The sequence below is a fragment of the Juglans regia genome, chromosome 13, assembly GCF_001411555.2.
Source record: "Juglans regia cultivar Chandler chromosome 13, Walnut 2.0, whole genome shotgun sequence".
NCBI classification, from domain to species: domain Eukaryota; kingdom Viridiplantae; phylum Streptophyta; class Magnoliopsida; order Fagales; family Juglandaceae; genus Juglans; species Juglans regia.
The window spans coordinates 34423688-34445895 of NC_049913.1; the positions used below are offsets into that span (position 1 = coordinate 34423688).

The 22208-nt window shown below is 37.2% G+C and overlaps 2 protein-coding genes across 3 annotated transcripts; both read left to right on the forward strand.

The window, feature by feature from the left end:
• The first annotated feature begins 1830 nt into the window (after nt 1–1830).
• Nucleotides 1831–5122, forward strand: LOC108988348. The gene is made up of 5 exons (XM_018961588.2): nt 1831–2043; nt 2332–2680; nt 2825–2862; nt 3087–3935; nt 4084–5122. The coding sequence occupies exons 1-5, from the start codon at nt 1927–1929 to the stop codon at nt 4993–4995; spliced, it is 2265 nt and encodes a 754-aa protein (XP_018817133.1). The 5' UTR covers nt 1831–1926; the 3' UTR covers nt 4996–5122.
• A 13011-nt stretch (nt 5123–18133) lies between these two features.
• Nucleotides 18134–21698, forward strand: LOC108988349. 2 transcript variants are annotated; one of them, XM_018961589.2, is made up of 5 exons: nt 18134–18425; nt 18835–19186; nt 19380–19408; nt 19608–20456; nt 20604–21671. In XM_018961589.2, exons 2-5 carry the CDS (start codon nt 19093–19095, stop codon nt 21534–21536), a joined length of 1905 nt encoding a protein of 634 aa, XP_018817134.2. In that variant the 5' UTR covers nt 18134–18425; nt 18835–19092; the 3' UTR covers nt 21537–21671. The 2 variants fall into 2 exon arrangements, with proteins under 2 accessions (XP_018817134.2, XP_035540563.1); XM_035684670.1 differs by lacking the exon at nt 19380–19408 and having other exon boundaries at nt 20604–21698.
• The last annotated feature ends 510 nt before the right edge of the window (nt 21699–22208 follow it).

The following is a 22208-nucleotide window of genomic DNA, read 5'->3' on the forward strand; positions in this document are numbered from 1 at the left end:
CACTGGGGATAGCATAATCCTACCATAGGGCTCAAACATGATCTTTGTTATGATATGATGCTCTGATATAATATGATATGATACGACGATGATGTTCAGTTATGCTTTTCCATAGGATTTTGAAATATGAATATTTTGAATTGTCGCTCTGATATTTTGAGAACATATTTTTGCTTTGTATTCTGAAACTAAAATGTTTTGTTCTGTATTCTGAACTTCGTGAAAAGGCTCGTGTTTATATACTTGTATATGTTTTTTGCTTACTGAGTTTATGATAACTCACTACTTATCTTCACAATATTTTTCAAACGATTTTGATGATTTAGCTTTAAATCAAGCTTAGGAAGCGTAGGTAGGGTTTAGCTAATGCTTGTTTATTGAGTACCTAAGGGTACTATAATTATTAGAAGATATTTTCTTTATGTTGATCTGATTTATTGTGAGATCGATATTATTATGGAGAATTTGTGGAGTTATTAATTTGTTTTATTGGATTATTTTGTTGATAACCTTGTAGGGGATGATATATATGTTTGGTTTAAATAGATGAATTTATGTTTATGGATTTTTTAGAAATTGTATTTGTATTGTTGGAAAATAATTTTAGGTGACAAGTAGTAATTCTCCGACCCATCTGAGTACAGGGCGTTATAGAAAGAAACAGAGACATGGACAGGGGGTAGTGCTTGACGCAAGGGGGCTTGGACCTTTATGGTCCAAGGGCTTGGCGGAGGTGGCCGTTGTAATGCAATAGCGCAGCAAGAGAGAGGGACGATAGACGACGGCTTGGTAAGCGGAGAAAGTGAGAGATGCATATGAAGATAGAGAAATGAGAGACAAACGAGAGGGATGTATGAAGACTTATTGGCATGACAAAGCTGCTATCGGTGATGGCAAAGGACCGCAGTGGTGCAAGGAGAGATAGAACGAACAGAAGAGTTGGCAAGAGAAAGAATTCAGGGGGTGGGGGTTCAGAGCGTGTGAAGAAGAACATAAAAATGATTTAGCGTCATGCCGGTTTGGATAGTGAGTTGAGATGAGATGGACGTTAAAAGTTGAAAGTTGAATTGTTTATTGTATTTTATTTGGAAGTTTGAAAAAGTTGTAATGATTAAATGAGATGAGAAGAAATGAGTTTAGATGCTTCTTGTATCCAAACAAGACCTGAAACTTTAGGGATTAGGGTTTTTTCCACTTGTATGGTTTTAAGTGTGATTTTTTTGGTGCGATTTTTCGTTGTCGCAAATAGTTAAATAATCGTCGCAAAATAGGTAAATGTGGGTACACTTACAATCTCAAAAATCCAAATTTGTGAATATTAAAATTATTTTTAGAATGTAGATTTCATGGAGAATAGATTCTTAAGAGAATTCTCCTTACCCCGAGTTCTCAAGAATTGATTGATGCCATCTCTTGATCGCTTAAGGAGGGAACAAAGGGGAGACAAAGCAAAGTGAAAACAAAAAAAAAGGACACCAAAAATTATTCGGCAGCGATGATAATCAATTTAAAATAGAAACAAAAAGATTTCAAGAATATTCTCTTTAATTTGCTTCAAAGAAGAGAAAGAGATCATAAAACACTAGATTAAATAGACAAAGGAAATTGTCATAAGTTCGTGATGACGTGCAATGCACTCAATCTATAGCATCATTATTAATATATTTTCTCTTATTTTTTTATTTTTTTACAAATCATTATCTTGGCCCCAACAATCAGAAAAGAGAAGAATAGCAAGCAAGGAATCAAGGAGAGTACTCATGCATGCAAGAGATCATATATATATATAAATGATGCGTGGATGTTGGGAGATCACCTGATCAAGGCCAACGAGCTCTTGAGAGAGATCATCAGAGTGATCAGAAAGAGATAGGAGACGGAGATTGCATGCTTGAAATCACGGGCGCCGTATGAGCGAGAAGAGAGATGACGTTGATCATAAGTCAATTTCCTCGTTTGTATACTTTTCATGAACACCCTCTTTTCGGATACCGTCATGAGTATTTTCCGGGCCGGATAACACCCCCATTACCGCCTCCAAAGGTAAGGCAATTGCCCAATGTCCCACCCCCTCCAAAATGATTTTTTTTTATAAATAATATAATGAATTATTTATATTTTAAATAATTTTTTCAAAAACTCATTAAATTGAGGTACAAAATTTGTATTGAAACCTCATTTTAAGTTATTGTTGTAAATATAAATTCACAAAAATTTTATTTAAAGATTCCCATTTTATTGAAAATTTTGAAAATATTCTATATAATAATTTATATTGTATTATATTATAATTACGAATCTCTTACTCAAATTTGGCAACCGCGGTACCAGGGTACATGGAAAACCTGTGGCGTCTGCAAAGAAGTTAGCAACGGTACTCCCTACAGTAAGTGTCACAACTGCGACTTTTGGATCCATAGTGACTGCGGAGGAATAGGTCCGAATACTTTTGAAATAGCTACTGAGGGTGGGGACAAGCTAATCCACGAACATCCAATGCAATTCTTACAGTATATTCCTCGGGGCAGATCATTTCCATGCAGCGAATGTGGAGGATCTTGCATATATAGGGACGTCTATGGTTGCATTCGATGTTGTTACTTTATACATCCAGGCTGTCGTCCTGTCCAGACGGGGGGAGTAGTCCAACATGACTGGTGTCATCCCTGTGATCTCATCGGTACGTTCTATCGTTACATGACCATGGGGTGCTACTGAATATATATATATATATATATATATATTCATGGTTATGACATTTAATTAATTTGTACCGGATTGAAGTACTTAGCTAATGTCGCACAAATGATTAATTAACCTACAGGATATATGGTTCACAAGCGGAACAAGAATAATGATCAGGTATGTCCGGCCAGTTAATTCCTCAGACCTTCTCCACGGCATGTTTCCTATACATATCTATATAGATCTCCCGTCACCGGTTCTCCCATGCATGCATCCTTTCTTCTTTTCTTTTGATCTTAATTATATATTTTTATGATAGAAATTTGTATCTTGATTGAACATGAACACATGATGATCATTGCAATACATGCATACCTGAAGCTGTCTCTATATTCTTCCAGAGCACATTGGTTTCCTGTAATGTTTGTGGCCGGCGTGGTGAGAGGGGCAGTGTCATCTTTCACTGTAGCAAGTGTAATTTCAACATTCATTCTGAATGCATTAATATTAGCCCGGCTACGCCTAGCAATATTAAAGTGGTTTCGGATTCTACAGAATATTATTGCCACGAGCATCCGTTGACACTCTACAATCTTAACATACCTACAGATCGAGTTGAATGTAGTGTATGTGGAAAATACTGCTCCAATAGTGCCTACGGTTGCTTACCATGTGCCTTCTTTTTACATCCATCATGTGCTGAGCTAAAATTGCCTCAAAAGATCTACCATCCCTTTCATTTGTATCACCCACTCTTCCTTCTTGAGCATAGAGGTTCTCCTGCAAAATGCAATGCCTGTCGCAAGGATACTCGTGCCATCGCCTACATTTGTAAGCATGACAATTGTAGTTTCTCCTTGGACATTATTTGTGGCGAAGTGAGACTGCCTGCCATAGAGTACGAGGCCCACAGTCACCTTCTACATTTTAGGGAGAGAACGGATCATGATAAACTCAAGTGCAATGCTTGCGATAAAACCTGTGAATCATCTATCTTCAGCTGTCTCTACTGTGATTGGAATCTCCATTACACTTGTGGTCCATTACCAATTAGCATTACCTATAAATATGACGAAGATTCTCTCGAAGATTCTCTCGTTGTTACGAATGCTCTTGCTGAACATGAAGATGAGATGGATGATGAATTTTATTGTGATGTCTGTGAGAAACAGAGAGACCCACTATTGCCCACTTATCAATGTACAGATCATTGCAATTTTGTTGCTGAAGTTGGGTGCGTCATATCTGAGGTAAGTTAGATATAAATTCCAATTTTTCAAAATTTGAAAGTGAAAGCTAGTTTGATCTTCTAATTAAGAACCTTTCATTTCATTCAAGAATCCAGTTAGGGATAAATTATATATATATTGATATTGCTTTACGTTTATTGGCTATTAGGTAATATCACTGCTAAGGGGAGATCGTGGAGATCATGTAGAGTTAAGGGATCCTTTTGGGCAGCATGGAAAGTTGATTATGCCGCCCAAAAACACAATAGAAGATCAGATGAAGCAAAACAAAGAAGACCAAAGTGAGCCGACTTTAAGGTTGTCTAAAATTTTAAAATCCTTGAATGAAGATGAGAGTAAGGAATTGACAAGGGTTTTAGAGGCTAGAAAAATTAGAGAAACATTTAGTGCTGAAGAGAGATTCTTTAATGACCCTGAGAAAGATAATGTTCTAAGGTTTTCTGACAAGGATTACACACAATTTATAAAGTTTCTTGATCGCGGCATAGAGATTTCTATAGATCAATTAAGGGACGGATCAGGATCAGAGGTACTTTTTAGGAGTTTGGATCAAAAGCCTCCCTATGTCTACTTTGCTCTTGAAGAGGAGGTTGTTAATGTTGGAGATCACTACAAGGCTGCTCGGACGTTTGCTCATATCCTGAGGCAATTGATTTCCAAACACGGTGATATTAGCGCTGCATCCACACTAAGTCCAAATGTAAAACTATTTTTTCTTAACATGTTATGTGGTTGCATTTACAGCATGAGAAACACCAAGGTTGTGGATATCACCACAGATTTGCTTCTCATTTGGTGGACAATCTTGCGAACTTGCCAAGTTGCAGGATTTGAAGTTCAATCTGTCTTCGATCATCTGAAGAGAGTTGCAGATGCTTTCTTTGGTCTTTATGTTGGAAAACAAGCAGACAAAGTTGAGAGAGATCTTGCGGAACTAAAACGGAAACATGATTGTATAGCATTTTCTACAAAACGTGACTTAGTTGACGAATGCTTGAGGGAGGCATCGGTGTTGAAGCAAGGTAAAGCTATTACTGAACGATTATGGGAGTTGATATAGGCTGGTGTGAAAATTATTCTGTAATCTATTACCAGTCTTGCGTATTTGTTTGTTTGTTTGTTTTAATATTTACTTCACTGCATCCATTGTGAATATGTGAAACACCCGTTCCCTAGGGTTATGAATAAAGCCATGCATTTTTAGAAATATCAGGAAACCGGTGTGCTATTGACTCTGACTTATTTTTTTTCTTAAAGAAACACCAGATAAAAAAAATTTCCTAAATAAATAAAGTTAATACTCTTTATTAAAATACTTAAAATCTAAAAGAGAGTGCACTGGGATTGCTTATTATTGCTTATTAAAATCAATCAAGTTGCATGGAAGAATAAGTTATTAAACTAAAATTATGAAACTAAGCATATATGTCATAAGCTATCTAGGCCTCTGTCTCGTCTCCTTGGCCCAAGTCTTGTCCTGCAGTTCTATCATCATAAAAATCATCACATGGGGTGCTTAAAACAAAAAATCATGCAAAAATGAGTCGAATACTCGATAAGCAACACATTATATAATCAACACAAAGATTTTAGTTACAGAATGGAAACTTATTTGAAGAACTTTTTCAAAATCTAAAATGACTCCAAGTATAAGTCACCACCTAAAATCTACTATAAAATTTAGTTCGCTACAACCAATTTAGAAAACTTACAAGAACCTTGAAGTAAATCTAACTTGTAACACTACAAATATCTCACTCGATCTTTACACCCAGGTCACTCCAGACCATCGGTTTCTATAGTTTCACCACGAGCACCAATTTGATCTCTGCATCAAGGGTAGCTCAGAAAATCCTTCTGGCCAACAAATACGTCCACACCAATGAACTCAGCAGTACTCGAACATGAGCACAAATGTGGAAGTTTGTTTATCAAGAGAAACTCGATTTTCAATGCGCAACGAATCTCTTAAGGATTTTCTCTCAAGTATACAATGAAATGGCAACTCTAGCCTCTCTCCATGACCTAGTAGTCATGCATATTATTCTATATATTCTCAGGACTTGAGTAGATTACTTAGAGAGTCCAAACCTTAATGAAAAAATGAATCTCGAAATTTTCACTTGAGCAAAGTGTCGAGTGACTGTCAAACGAGCATTCTGTCTAACTGTTTTGACCCTGTAAAATTTGGAACCCAAAGATCCTTATGAAACATGAATTTGTTTATAATTGAGTTAGCTTTTAGGCGCCACCAAGATTACCTCTATCTGATAAGGGAATCAAACGTTATGGCTGATTTACTCCAGCTAGGTCAATCTCATCAGATCTTGCAAATTTGGGATCATTGCACTTTTTGTTCCAATTGCAACCTCGATTCTACTCAACATATTTATAACTCAATTGAACTAAATTTTCTCATAACAACATGCCAACATATTATTTTTACATTATCATAATGTTTCAGGGAGGCTTTAGCCTTAGAGTGGTAAAACAATTACTAAACCAGTTTAGTGGTAGAGGCAGGGTGTTGAAAGTTTATTTGCGCATATTTATGTTTATTTCCTCTGTATCACTTTGCCTCATTATTTCCTCTATATGTATGTCTTTCCAAAGTAATATTAACTCGTAGTTTTCAAATCAAAGCATTATGAAAAAAGGTTGTACATCAAGATTTACAGGACAATCATTTTCATATAAGATTGCCAATGTTAACAACACTTTAATAATGTCCTGGAAATGTACCTTTTTGTAATGTGTCTATCACAACCAACCCTCAAATAAATAAATAAAAGTTTATAATTCTTGTATAAGATCAGAGGTAATTTTAACTGCGAAACTCATCACAACATTTCATCAAGTAGGAATAAGACAAATTGATAAATGCATTCTTATAAAGAGAAATTATTTGTACAAGCCCTGCATAGGCCCTTTGTAAAAAGGTGGACCCCACCATGAAAAAGTGTAATTTTTTTTAGTGGAACCCACATTTTTACAAAAGACCTGCATGAGGCATGTCTATTTGAAATTTATACCTAGCATTGCTCTCTTATATATAATAGATCCCATCAAACAACATGATGGGCAAAAGGCTGTCAAATCCTTACTTCTACTAAACATTGAACGCATCAAAGTTCGTATAACCGAACCACCAATCCATGCACGAAAATGGAAGATGCATCTACAAACATGCACCTTGCTAATGTCACAACTCCTCATGGAATTTGTCACTGTAGATCTCGCAGAATAATTAACTTCAGGCTCCTAGTGGTGGTGCTCTTGAATATAGCGTAGGCCACAATATTTGCAGACTGCTGGCTCATTAAGGTCAAGGCATATGAACTCAATTGGGTGACCAAGTGCCAGATTGTTGTCTGAAGCCAGAAACAAGTAAACCCCTTGTAAATATATCCTTTGTGTTGGATTGAGTTACTATTCATGGAACCAAGAATCCACAAATGGCGTCTTCAGTGGAAATTATGAAAAAGAAACCACAAAAACTATTAGAATCTACAAACTAACCTCCTTCACAAGCAACAATCCTGCCCTCAACCTTGATAGGTGGAACTTCATTGATCACTCCATTGGGGACTTCTTACTTGTATCCTAAAAATAAAAGAGAAGTATAAACGTTCCTATAACCAAAATTTCGAAAAATTCAAAAGAACTTGAAGACAATGGAAACAAAGGCAAAGCAAACATATTCATACATATGGGCATGGTGCACAGAAAAGGTGGGGTAGAAGGGAAAATATTGGAATATAACATGTTACTTTATTTTTTAGAAGACAATATTTCGAGTGAGAGTTTTCATTGTAACAGTTGGCAAAATTTGAGATTATTTTGATAACCTATCCAAACTCTAGAGCTAGTGGTTGGAGAGATAGAAATAAGAGGTGGGTCCTACATCATTTATAGCTGCCTGAACAAATTTCTCAACCCCTCAATACCTGTAACACCCTGCTCATTCCTTCTTTCGTACTCTTCTCTCTTTTTGACGTACGTTCATTCTTTCTGACGTAAGCAAATTCTAAGGGCAGAGATTATGTGATTTGTTTGCCCTTTCTATCTAGCGACTGCAAGACTCGTCATGCATGCCGAATCTCGATGGCGTGTTTCAAAAGATATCGTGTGACTTCTAGGGCACGCCCAGTGTTTTAAATATGCTGGAAATATTTATAAGGAGTATTCCCAGTGTTATTGAATATAAGGAGTATTCCCAGTGTTATTGAATTAGGATTGATTTTAAATACGACAATCATAATATTCTTAAAAAGCTCCAAAAATATTATAATGGTCGGAAATCATTTTAATATCATTATTAAAATGATTTCAACTATTTTAGATATTATGAGATTTAAATTATGTTGAAAGCTTTTATTAATTAAATGGTTTTATCCTTTTAAAGATATTAAATAAGACTTCATCATTTTATTAATTATGAAGGAATATTATTTTATAAACTAAAGTTAGTTTAAATAATATTTTATTCTTATTACTTTTAATAATTTTAATTAAGTTAATGTTTATACATTTTAAATCAGTGTTTTAATTCTCCATCGTTAGATCGTTTTGAGTATCCCCAGACGAAGGGACTGAGTTAAATACCCAGACCCCTTCTCTTTCTTCCTCACTTTTCCCAGCTCTCTCTCTCTCATCCCTCTCCCCAGAGTACGTAGTACGCAGCCCCTCTCTCGTCGAACTGCTCCACGCCTCAGCTCGGCGCCGTCGTGTTTTGGCAGCCCTCACCTCCACCACTACTAGCTCCACCTCCCTCCGGCGAGCTCACCCATAGCGGCATCTCTCCCCCACGCTCCCTTCTTCTCTCCCTCGGCAGTGCACAACTCGAATGGGCTTGGTGCTTACTGCACCACCGTGCGCCGTCCTCCGGCACCACCACTTCCACGACAGCTTCCCCTCCCGCCTGCCATCACCCTCCAGCGAGCTCGGCCTCCACCTCGCGGCCACCTTCCTTCCATACACGTACACAACCTCCTCCATGCATGGGTTCACTGTGCACGCTCCTAGCGCCGTCGTACGCGACCACCTAAGCCACTGGACACCACCACGGGCACCTCCTGGTCTCCCCCTTCCTCCTCCACGTGACCTGAGACCCATAGCCTCCCTCCACCGCACGACTTCCTCCCCCCTCACAAGCACGGATTTCACACCCTCCACCCACGGCGTGTAACCTCCATCTTCAGCCTCCTCAGGCCACCATTGAGCCATCCCGACCACCCTTGGCCCCGATCTGCCACCCATGCATGCACACTCTCCCTCACTCTCTCACGAGCTTCTCCCCCCTCTTATATGGCCATTCCTTCCCTCCACCACCGTGGACCGCTGTACCAGCACCACCGAGCCTCCACGACTACACAAGCAGCCCCCTTAGTCCAACCCTAAGCCGGACCACCACTTAATGTGGTGGGTAGCCACTGCATGTGATGGACAGCCATTGCGCGTGGCTGACCGCCACTATACACGGCTAGATCCGTCGTGTTACGCTCCTTGCCACCATCACAAGACCACCACGAGTCCTTCCAAGACCACACCTAGCTATCCAAATGCCCAAATAGTCACCGTACGTGGACTGTGCTGTTGGTATTTGTGGAGTTGTGGTGTTGTGATGTTGTGATGTGTTGCGTATGTGAAGTGTTGGGTATATCTGTGTCGTGTGGAGATGTGTTGTGCCGTGTAGTGTGCTGTGAAGTGTTGGGTGTAGTTGGGAAGTGTACTGTAAAGTGTTGTGGACTGTGCTGTGTAGTATGGTTGTGGGGTATGTGCTGTAATGGTGACGTGGTGTGTGTGGAATGGGAAGAGTACATGCTGAGTGTACTCCATGTGATGGATTGATGCACCATATGGCATGTATGCCATAATGGTGATGTGGCGTGATGTGTATGAGGGGAGTACATGCGGAATGTACTCCATGTGATGGATTAATGCACCATATGGTGTGTACGCCATAGTGGTAATGTGGCGTAGCATGTGAGAATGGAGTATGCATGGAGTGTACTCTATGAGGTGTAGCGATACACCGTGTGACGTGTTGCAAAGATAAGGATGGTTGTATGATTGATGGGCGTGGAACGTGATGAGTAGTGTTGGGAACTGTGGAATAGTGTCCCAAAGTAGCTGTGATGTGGCCTATAGTCTAAGGTGACGGGTGTCACCATGAAGTTGACTTATGGCTGGAAGTACGAGTGAAGTAGCAGAACAAGTATAAGAGTGCGCAGCAGAAGCATGACTGGGTAATGTCACGAAGTGACGTGGTTACTGACAGTCATGCTTATGATGGGTGAAGTGTTAGAGTGTGAATGGCATAAATGGGAATGTGACGAGATGTCACGATGTGATAGGAGTACGTGGGGAACCATACTCACGATGGGTTAGGAATTGACGTAGCAGAATTTTGGGTAACGCGACAAGGTCACGGTGTAGCTTAGGAATAGTCTTGAGGTGTATGACGTGACATAATACGTGATTATGAATGAAGTCTTGTCGTGTTAAGTGTTGGGATGAACTGTCAAAAGGGATGGATAGCATGAAGAGTTATGCTAGCCGGGTTAAGAGAAGGTTGTATCAGAGTATGGCCCTTGTCCCTACAAGCAGGTGATCAACGTGTTATATATTAATCTTAGGTGATAAGGGGTGAAGTACATGTGTAAACTGGTGAGACACATGTGCCAGACGGATTCACCATATGTAATGGGTAATCTGTTCTAAGCATAGTTGCACAATGCTTAAGCCTCAGAGTTGGCTTAGAACCGTGTGGTTTGTATGGATGGGAATGAGAATTAGTATGGGCTATAGTGCATGAAGATAGTGACGGGTGTACTGTCTAAGGATGGGATGCATGACTTAGTCAGTTTGAGTCATGCGTCGGAATGTGATTAATGAGAAGAATGAGATAGAGGTCTTAGTGTCTTACTCCTAAGGTGAATCATGGGTTCACTTTAGTGGATGAGCACTGAAGGCCAAACCTTGAGTTGGAAAATGTGGTGACCGTAAGTGGTCCCCGAAGGTTTTAACATAGTAAGGAATACATAAGAACACGGGATAGAAGGAGAGTGTTTCAAGGGAAGTGTAGTTTATGTCTCCTAAGTTTAACTAGATAGAGAATGACGCTAAGGTTATGTGTATGCATGTAGGTTGCCATCTGACACGCACATGAATGGACTGCATGATATGCAAGTAGCATGGAGTCAAGGTAAGTGTTACGTTCATACTCTTCTAGAGTTTTTCTAAAATAGACGAAAATGAAAACGAAAAGAAAAGAAACGAAAGACGTTTTAAGGAAGAAAACGGTAAGTGTTCAAAAGTATACGTACGTACAATCCCTACTTGGCAGCCCCTTTTTACGCACCCAAAGTATTAATTGTATGCATGTGAATGAATGACTATACGGTGTATCTATTGTATATATTTTCTAAGAAAATCAATGAACTGATGAAAATGCATGGAAGACATGAAAACGGATGCTTTTATGGATTCTATGAACCGATGCTTTTATGAATGCCATGAGGTGATGCTCATGGACACCATGAGAGACGACGTTTAAGGTGATACTTATGGATGCCATGAAAGCTAAAATTTTAAATGTTTTACAATGCCACGAACGAATGTTTTACGAATACCACGAAAAGACGATGTTATGTACATGCTTTTAAAAGAATGATGTTTTCTCACGAAAATGAATGTTTTCTCATGAAAGGACATGTAAATGAAAGATAAGAAATGAATTAAAGCCCCAGCTCTTTCGAGCTGGCATGAACAAAAGAATGAAATGAAAGCATGAAATGTATGAAAATACATAACGACCACATGAATGAATGAAAATGGGTACCCAATAAATGAATGGGCAGATTGCAATGCCAGGCCATAGTGCTAGTAGTGCATCCAGTGCTGCACCCTAACGGAACGAGATTCCAACCCGCGGCCACTGGCGAATCCATTGGCCATAGGGCTGCTAACCCTAACACACAGGGCGTAATAGTGTGTACCGGCCAATGAAAGTGATAAGAAAGAATGTATATATGCATGAATGCACGAATGCACAGACTCTTGAAGAAATGAAGGCATTGACGGGTGAAACGTTTTACGAAAAGAAAGCCTAATAAAGAAAAATCTCGTCCAGTAACATTTTCCAAAGGAATGCACGTAAGCACGTAAACATGCACATATAGTATATGTATGATGAATGCATGAAAGAAAACCTATGTTGCTATATTTTAACTGTATGAAGTAATATTTACGAGTCTTCGACTCATTTTAATTTTTATGCATGCCCCTCGCCCCATAGGGACAGAATGAAGTACGCGTCAGGATAGACACGGCCCAAAGGAGCACGGAAGTCTAGGCATGAGTTTTAATTGTACGAGAGACCTTTTTATTATTAAAATTGATGTTTTCTGCTTTAAACCTCTTTTATTGTCAAAACACTTTTTATTGTATAATCGTAGAGTCTTGCACCCTGGGTATGCAAGTAAAAAGGTTTTAAATCGAACTATAATTCCCGTCATCTTTTTTAAAATATTTTATAAAAAGTCTCACCACAAGGACGGGCGTTACAATACCTATATGTGGTCCACATAAGATTGATGCAACCCAACCCCTCAATACCCGACTTGGTGTTATTTGTGCAAGAAAGATGGGGAGTCGATTGAATATTGGTTTCTACATTGTGACGTGGCAAAGACTATTTGGGATGAGATTTTCAGCAGGTCGAGTATAGCTTGGGTGATGCGCGAGAGAGTGGTGGATCTATTGGCTCGTTGAAAAGGATTTATGGGCAGCCCTCCCATTGCTGATATTTGGAAGATGGTTCCTCTAAGCTTAATGTGATGTTTATGTCTAGAAAGGAATGGACTCTGTTTTGATGACATAGAACGCTCGTTGGGAGAATTTAGAGAGTTTTTCCTTCAAACTCTTTGCATTTGGATGAAAACTCTTGTACTGAATGGGGATATTTTAAATGTTTCTTTTTTAGACATTGTTAGTTCCTAGTTCATAGCTTGTATTTAGGTGTTTCCGCTTGTATAGTTCCCGTGTATTTTGGCTATGCGTATCTACTTGCATGAATAAAATCTCTTATTACTTATAAAAATAAAAATAAAAAAAATTAAACCCCTTCACTGAATGGATCAAGAAAGTCAAACTCATGATAGGCTCAATCAACAAAAGTAATCAAATCAACTATGAGAGACAAAGAGGCACAAGGTAAGGAGATGGAATGACCATAACGTGATTGACACTAACTGAAAGTGAACTGGTGATCGACAATGGTACAAGTCGGGATTGATAGTGAGTTGTTGAAACCATGGTCCACAATTGATCATGAGAGAGATATCTAGATCAGCACTGAGTTTGAAAGTGATCTTGTAACGAACTGAGTTTTTATTGATTCTTCTAGTTTTCCCTCTCATTTATAGTCCGGTGCTTTCCCTTATATACACCCTGTGTACTTGAATTCCATTGAAGCTCCTCTAGCTCGTTTTTCACCTTCGACTGCCGCCCACACCGCCATCCAGGGCCAATGACCACCACTACTAGCCTCACCAATACCCCTAAGCCATTTCCTAGCCATCCAAAGTCTTCGTTTGTCCCCGTTCAAAAGTTGAGTTTTTAAGACCTGTGGCCTTTGTCCATTTTGCATTGTTGCATTGCTGTGCTGCCACTTCTAGCACCTTTGTGATCCTTCGAAAATTATATTATGGATAATATATCACGAAATCATATCTAGATGGGCATTCAGATGCATGACGTGATATAACCTAATTTCTAAGGATTTTGATGCATAACATTATAAATTTCTGTAGACAACTAAAATTTTGTGGAATTTTTTTTTTCACTGGAAAAATGGCTCTTCAACTCAAGGTGCAATTTCTAAGAGCCTGATATATGTGAAGTTCTGCTTGAAGTATATTTCTTGTATATCTACATTTGCAAGCACATGTTTTGCAGAAACAGGTATTTACAACTTGCACCTGATAGGTAAAAGCATATTTATTAAAGAGTAATGCTAGATACAAGTCTCAAATAGATAATTCCCATAAAAGCCCTTTGTAAAACAAAAAGTGTAAAAAAACCTATTCTTTTTAAGTTTTTTACAAAGGGCTTGTATGGGGCTTGTCTATTTGGGGCATGTACAAATCCTTTCTCTTTATTAATATACATTTTTTAGAATTAAAAAAAATTCTAAACCTATTTTATGACTTTGAACTCAAATAACATGCACAGTAGTTTCGAACCACATCATTCATAAAACAGACAAGCGCTTTGCACATTGCTTGATGCTATTACCATCTAATTGCCACTGTAAATTGAGAAATGGAAAACTTTTGTTAGTCTGCTAAGTTTTCAGCTCATACCACTACTCGTCAAAGCGTTCAGTAGAATACTTATGGCAACAACATCCAGATCATGCCCTTTCTCAGCTACTTGTTTGTAAAGCGAGTACGCCTCCTCTGGTTTGCCACATTTGGCATATACATCGATCATTGACTTATATGTTATTTTCTCATAAGTAGGGGAACCTAGAACAGCTGCAAAGACTTCCTGAGCTTTTTTCAACTTGTGTTACTTTGCATATAAACTAATCAAAGAAGCAATTGTGGCAGCCTCTAGTCTACAGCCTAGCTTGATCAATTGAACTGTAAGAGTTTCTGCTTTAAGAGCATCACCTATGTAGAAATCAATCTCAACCTTGGTTCATTTCAGCAGATATAGATTAAAAGCCACTTAGGTAATACTCTGCTTCTCCATTGCTACGCTGGTCACCACTTGCCCCATCCTGTCGTCGTGTAACTTTTTTCCTCTACCTCACCGTATCTCCTCACAAGATTTTCCCTCTCTCTCGCACAAAACATTCCTTCCCTTCACCACGCCGTGCGCTTCCACTGTCAAGGCTCTCTCTCGCTCTCGCTCTCTCTCTACTCACACACACATACACTCACTCATTCACGCCCACTTTGAATTTTACCACTCACTAATTTCCTCTCACACAGATCACTCCGTCCCTTCTCCCCGTTGAGCGTCGCCAATGTCAAGGCACTCTCGTAGGTGGCCTCTCATCACACTAGTAAGATTCCTTCGACACCCTCTCATATTCTCTGTTCTGTCTCCCCCTCTCACAGTTTTCCCTTTTCAAATTGTTGTTTGGTTATTGTTGTTTCTGTCATGTATTACCTCAGTGATTTAGGTGGGTTTATTACTGCTGATTTGTGTCATAGGGTATTAAAAACAGTTCTGGACAGTGCTTTCTCACCATTGATTTAGTTGTATTATCAAATATGTATAAAAGAGAAATATTTTATTGATGATTGGTATAGACATAAGGAAATTTTTGTCATTTTGTATTTTTGTCATTTTGTGTCTAAACTATGCAAAAAAGAGCGAATATAAAATTTGAGAATTTGTGCATATTATGTGAAGATGCCCTAAATCTAATTTGATTATGTTAAGATGATATGATTATGTTTAATACTCTGTTTTGATATGATGTGACATCTGAAAACCTTTAGCATTATATTATTATTTTGTATCTGGTTCTGTTTCTGCTCTGACCTTACCACGGGTATAAAACTGTTGCCTCTGCTATATGGTTGGTACCAACTTCTTCGTCTCTGAGTGCACTCACTTTGGAAACAATGTGGTTTTCTGTGTGATCATTACTGTGTGCATACTTGGGGCTACGAGAATGATAAGGAAAAGATTCACTATTTTTTTTGCTAAGTTTGGCTACCGAGAATAGCACAACCCTATCACGAGGCTAAAACATGGCCTTTGTTATGATATGTTGCTCTGATATAATATGATATGATACGACGATGATGTTCAATTATGCTATGCCAAAGGACAATGAAATATGAATATTTTGAATTGTCGCTCTGATATTTTGAGAACATGCTTTTGTTCTTCATTTTGAAACTAAAATGTTTTGTTCTGTATTTTGAACTCTGTGAAATGACTCATGTTAGTATATTAGTATATGTTCTCTACTTACTGAGTTGATAACTCTTCACTTATCTCCACAATATTTTTCAGATGATTTTGATGATTTAGTTTGTAATCAAGATTTGGAACCGTGGGTACTGTTTACCGATGATTGTTTATTGGGTACCTAAGGGTACTGTATTTATTAGAAGATATTTTCCTTATGTTGATCTGATTTATTGTGAGATTGATATTATTATGGAGAATTTGTGAAGTTTTTAATTTGTTTTCCTGGATTATTTCTTTGATAACCTTGTAGGTGATAGTATATATGTTTGGTTTAAATAGATGAATTTATATTTATGGATTCTTTAGAAGTTATATTTGTATTGTTGGAGAATAAGTTTAGGTGGCAAGTAGTAATTCTCCAACTTGTTTGAGTACGTGGCGTTACAGAAAGAAACAAAGACATGGATAGGAGGTGGTGCTCGAGGCAAGGGGGCTTGGAACTTTATTTCCCAAGGGCCTGGCGGAGGTGGCCATTGTAACGCATCGGCGTAGCAAGAGAGAGGGATGATAGATGACGGCTTGGTAAGCCAAGAAAGTGAAAGATGCATATGAAGAGAGAGAAATGAGAGACAAACGAGAGGGATGGATGGAGCCTTACTGGCATAACAAAGTTGCGACCGGAGATGACAAGAGACTGCAGGGGTACAAGGAGGGAGGGAGGGAGAGAGAGAGAGAGAGAGAGAGAGAGAGAATGAACAGGAAAGCTGGCAAGAGATAGAATTCAAGGGGTGGGGGGGGGGGTTCAGAGCGTGTGAAGAAGACCCGAAAAATGATTTAGCGTCACGATGGTTTAGATAGTGAGTTGAGATGAGATGAAAGTTGAATAAAATATTGTTACAATGTTATTATTATTTTTTTATTTGAAAATGTTGAATTGTTTATTGTATTTTGTTTGAAAGTTTGAAAAAGTTGTAATAATTAGATGAGATGAGAATAAATGAGTTGAGAGCCTTCTTGTATCCAAACAAGACCTTAAACTTTAGGGATTAGGGTTTTTTCCACTTGTATGGTTTTGAGTGTGATCTTTTTGCTGCAATTTATTGTTGCCGCAAATAGTTAATTAATTGTCACAAAACAGGTAAATATCATCCAATATATTTTGCGTCAAACAACTATCGCCATAAAAGTCGTTAGAACTAATTTTTTTTCTTGCAAATTAATTGTGGTGATATCATTGTCGCCGCAAAAAGTTTGGTTTTGTGTAGAATTCTTACTCAAATGAAATAAAATAACGGAAATGAAAAAATGACCTTTGCGACCAAATTTGCTGCCCTCGCAAAATGACATTAATCGTGTAGTGAATTAAAAAATGAGAATTAAAAGAAAAAATAATAAAAAGTGCACGTAGTTTATATTTTAGAAATTGAAAGAAAAAAGGTTTATATAGTACCTTATTATTATATATATAGTACTGTATGGATGTTTTGAAAATATAAATAATTCTTACGAAATGTCTATAATATAAATTATAAGAAACAGGAGAATCTCATATTTCTTAAAATATTTTAGATTCCTAATCAATATCAAATATTGTAGGTACATGACTTACAATCTCAAAAATCCAAATTTGTAAATATTAAAATTATTTTTAGAATGTAGATTTCATGGAGAATAGATTCTTAAGAGAATTCTCCTTACCCCAGAGTTCTCAGCTAGAATTGAATGATGCCATCTCTCGGTCGGTCGCTTCAAGGAGGGAACAAAGAGAAGACAAAGCAAAGTGTAAAAAAAAAAAAAAAAAGGACACTAAAAATTATTCGGCAGATGTTCAATTTAAAAAAGAAAAAAAAGAGTTTTCAAGAATATTCTCTTTAATTTGCTTCAAAGAAGAGGAAGAGATAAAGCACTAAATTAAAGGTATATTTACTGACAGATTAAATAGACAAAGCAAATTGTCATAGAAAAACCGATAGTTTTGACTGATAAAAATAATTAATTAATTTTATTTATTTATTTTTACTTAATGATCAGTCTAATATATAAAGTCTTCGAGGACGTATGGATTTTGGGAAAGAATCCGTCGGTGTGCCACTTTGGTTAATTCGTATCATAAAAAAAAAAAAAGAGTTCTTATGATTCTATCCCTTCCTTAAAAGAAGAGCAAAACAGATGAATTAAGCACTAAAAGCGCATATATATATATATATATATATATATTTATATATTTATATAAATGATGTGTGGATGTGGCCAGGAGATCACCTGATCAAGGCCAACCAGCTCTTGAGAGAGATCATCAAAGAGAGAGAGAGAGAGATAGAGACAGATCAGATTGCATGCTTCAAATCACGGGCATATGAGCGAGAAGAGAGATGGTGAGATTACCTATAAGGGAGATGTTGATCGAGTCCGGCCAGTACGTCTGAAGAGATGTCGAGTCGAGTAGGTAGCGATGATACTGATCATGTGTTTCCTATTCATGAACACCCTCTTTCATGTCGCCGGATCCCGTTCCGGTTCCGGCTCCCCTACTTCGGATCTAAAAATGAGGTATTTTTTTTAATTATTTTAAAAAATTAAAATTAAAATTATTTTATTAAATAAAATTTTAAATAATTTTTATAATTTTTAATGTGTGCAAGCCTCAAGGTTCTATAATACTAAATTTAATATTTAATATAATGACTTTTTTTGTTAGTAATATAATGAATTATTTATATTTTAAATAATTTTTTTAAGATCTTGTTAAATTGAGGTATAAAATTTACATTAAAACCACCTCATTTTAAGTTATTGTTATAAATATAAATTTATAAAAATTGTATTTAAAGATTTTAAACAAAATATAATTTTATTAAAATTTTTAAAAATATTCTATATAATAATTTATATTATGTTATATTATAATTACGAATTACTTATTTAAATTTCGCCTGAAGCCTCAATGCCCGTGATACAGGTTGGTCTATCGAGATGTAGCGTCTGCAAAAATATCACGCCTGTTCTCGGCCAAGACTACTTTGAATGTCACAACTGCGACTTTTCGGTCCATCCTGAGTGCGCAGAAATAATTCCGGATACTTCTGCAATAGCTACTGAGGGTGGGGACAAGCTAATCCACGAACATCGAATGCAATTCTTAAAGAATATTCCTCAGAACAGATTAATTCCATGAAGGGAATGTGGAGAATCTTGCAATGATAAGGTCTATGGTTGCATGCGATGTTGTTACTTTATACATCCAGGCTGTCGTCCAGTCCAGACAGGGGGAGCAGTCCAACATGACTGGTGTCATCCCTGTGATCTCATCGGTACGTTCTATCGTTACATAACCATGGGGTACTGAATATTGTACGTTGATATTACAAGTGATAATAAATTCTTTGGAGCTTTTTACAATGAATATAAATAATATATATATATATATTCATGGTTATGACATTTAATTAATTTGTACCGGATTAAAGTACTTAGCTAATGTCGCACAAATGATTTAACCTACAGGATATATGGTTCCAAGGCGGAAAAAGAAGGTTTGTCCCTGTTAATTCCTCAGACCTTCTCCACGGCATGTTTGCTATATTTATCTATATAGTTCTCCCATGAATCCTTTCTTCTTTTCTTTTGATCTTAATTATATATTTTTATGATAGAAATTTGTATCTTGATTGAACATAAACACATGATGATCATTGCAATACATGCATACCTGAAGTCTCTATATTTTTCCAGAAAACATTGGTTTCCTCATGTAATGATTGTGGCCGGCGTGGTGAGAGGGGCAGTGTCATCTTTCACTGTAGCAAGTGTAATTTCAACATTCATTCTGAATGCATTAATATTAGCCCGGCTACGCCTAGCAATATTAAAGTGGTTTCGGATTCTACAGAATATTATTGCCACGAGCATCCGTTGAGAGTACTCTACAATCTTAACATACCTACAGATCGAGTTGAATGCTGTGTATGTGGAAAATACTGCTCCAATAGTGCCTACGGTTGCTTACCATGTGCCTTCTTTTTACATCCATCTTGTGCTGAGCTAAAATTGCCACAAAAGATTTACCATCCCTTTCATTTGCATCACCCTCTCTTCCTTCTCGAGCAGAGAGGTCCTCGTGCAAAATGCAATGCCTGTTGCAAGGATACTCCTGCCATCGCCTACATTTGTAAGCATGACAATTGTAGTTTCTTCTTGGACATTATTTGTGTGAGACTGCCTGCCATAAAGTACGAGGCCCATAGTCACCTTCTACATTTTAGGGAGAGAACGGATGATCAACTACTCAAGTGCAATGCTTGCGATAAAACCTGTAAATCATCTATCTTCAGCTGTCTCTACTGTGATTGGAATCTCCATTACACTTGTGGTCCCTTACCAAATAGCATTACCTATAAATGTGAAGAAGATTCTCTCGAAGATTCTCTCATTATTACGAATGCTCTTGCTGAACATGAAGATGAGATGGACGATGAATTTTATTGTGATGTCTGTGAGAATCAGAGAGACCCACTATTGCCCACTTATCAATGTACAGATCATTGCAATTTTGTTGCTGAAATTGGGTGCGTCATATCTGAGGTAAGTTAGATATAAATTCCAATTTTTTCAAAATTTGAGTGAAAGCTAGTTTGATCTTCTAATTAAGAACATTTCATTTCATTCAAGAACCCAATTAGGGATAAATTATATATATATTGATATTGCTTTACGTTTATTGGCTATTAGGTAATATCACTGCTAAGGGGAGATCATGGAGATCAAGTAGAGTTAAGGGATCCTTTTGGGCAGCTTGGAAAGTTGATTATGCCGCCCAAAAACCCAATAGAAGATCAGATGATGCAAAACAAAGAAGAACAAAGTGAGCCGAATTTAAGTTTGTCTAAGATTTTAAAATCTCTGAATGAGGATGAGAGTGAGGAATTGAGAAGGGTTTTATTTGAGGCTAGAAAGATTAGAGAAACATTTAGTGCTGAAAAGAGATTCTTTAATGACCCTGAGAAAGATAATGTTCTAAGGCTTTCTGACAAGGAATACAAAAAATTTAGAAAGTTTCTTGATCGGGGTATAGAGATTTCTATAGATCAATTAAGGGACGGAGGATCAGAGATACTTTTTAGGAGTTTGGATCAAAAGCCTCCCTATGACTACTTTGCTCTTGAAGAGGAGTTTGTTAATGTTGGAGATCACTACAAGGCTGCTCGGACGTTTGCTCATATCCTGAGGCAATTGATTTCCAAACACGGTGATATTAGCGCTGCATCCACACTAAGTCCAAATGTAAAACTATTTTTTCTTAACATGTTATGTGGTTGCATATACAGCATGAGAAACACCAAGGTTGTGGATATCACTACAGATTTGCTTCTCATTTGGTGGACAAGCTTGAAAGCTTGCGAAGTTGCAGGATTTAAAGTTCAATCTGTCTTTGATCATCTGAAGAGAGTTGCAGATGCTTTCTTTGGTCTTTATCCTGGAAAACAAGCTGACAAAGTTGAGAGAGATCTTGCGAAGCTTTACAAAGATCTTGAGGAACAAAATGAGAAACGTGATTGTATAGCATCTTCCACAAAACCAGAATCAGTTGAGGAATGCTTGAAGGTGGCATCGGTGTTGAAGCAAGGTAAAGCTATTACTGAACGATTATGGGAGTCGATATAGGCTGGTGTGAAAATTATTCTGTAATCTATTACCATTCTTGCGTATTTGTTTGTTTGTTTTTTTTTTTTATTATATATATTTACTTCACGGCATCCATCGTGAATATGTGTAACACCCGTTCCCTGGGTTATCAATAAAGCCATTTTTAGAAATATCAGAAAACTGGTGTGCTGTAACTTTAAAATTTGTCTTCTTAAAGAAATACCAAATAAAAAAGATTTCATAAATAAATAAAGCCAATATTTATTAAAATACCTAAAATCTAAAAGAGAGACTGAGCTTGGAGCGCTTATTAAAATTAATCAAGTCGCATGGACTTATCAAGAATTAGTTATAGAACTAAAATTATGAAACTGAGCGTATATGTCAAATTATCTAGGCCTCTATCTCGTCTCCTTGGGCCAAGTCTCGACATGCTGTTCTATCCTTATAAAAATTATCAAATGGGGTGCTTAAAACATAAAATCATATAAAAATGAGTCGAATACTCAATAAACAACATATTATATAATCAACACAAAAATTTTGGTCACGAAATAGAAACTCATTTAAAGAACCTCTTCAAAATCTAAAATGACTCTAAGTGTAAGTCAATACCTAAAATCTACTATAAAATTTAGTTCGTTACAACCAATTTAGAAAACTTACAAGAACCTTGAAAGAACTATATCT

What these genes read in the sequence shown, in the direction of transcription:
- LOC108988348 (XM_018961588.2), top strand. Translation starts at nt 1,927, where the DNA reads ATGACGTTGATCATAAGTCAATTTCCTCGTTTGTATACTTTTCATGAA. An exon ending in GGAACAAGAATAATGATCAG is followed by an intron (nt 2,863 to 3,086) that starts GTATGTCCGGCC and finishes ATATTCTTCCAG; the next exon opens with AGCACATTGGTTTCCTGTAA. An exon ending in TTGGGTGCGTCATATCTGAG is followed by an intron (nt 3,936 to 4,083) that starts GTAAGTTAGATA and finishes ATTGGCTATTAG; the next exon opens with GTAATATCACTGCTAAGGGG.
- LOC108988349 (XM_018961589.2), top strand. Translation starts at nt 19,093, where the DNA reads ATGCGATGTTGTTACTTTATACATCCAGGCTGTCGTCCAGTCCAGACA. An exon ending in TCATCCCTGTGATCTCATCG is followed by an intron (nt 19,187 to 19,379) that starts GTACGTTCTATC and finishes TTTAACCTACAG; the next exon opens with GATATATGGTTCCAAGGCGG. An exon ending in TTGGGTGCGTCATATCTGAG is followed by an intron (nt 20,457 to 20,603) that starts GTAAGTTAGATA and finishes ATTGGCTATTAG; the next exon opens with GTAATATCACTGCTAAGGGG.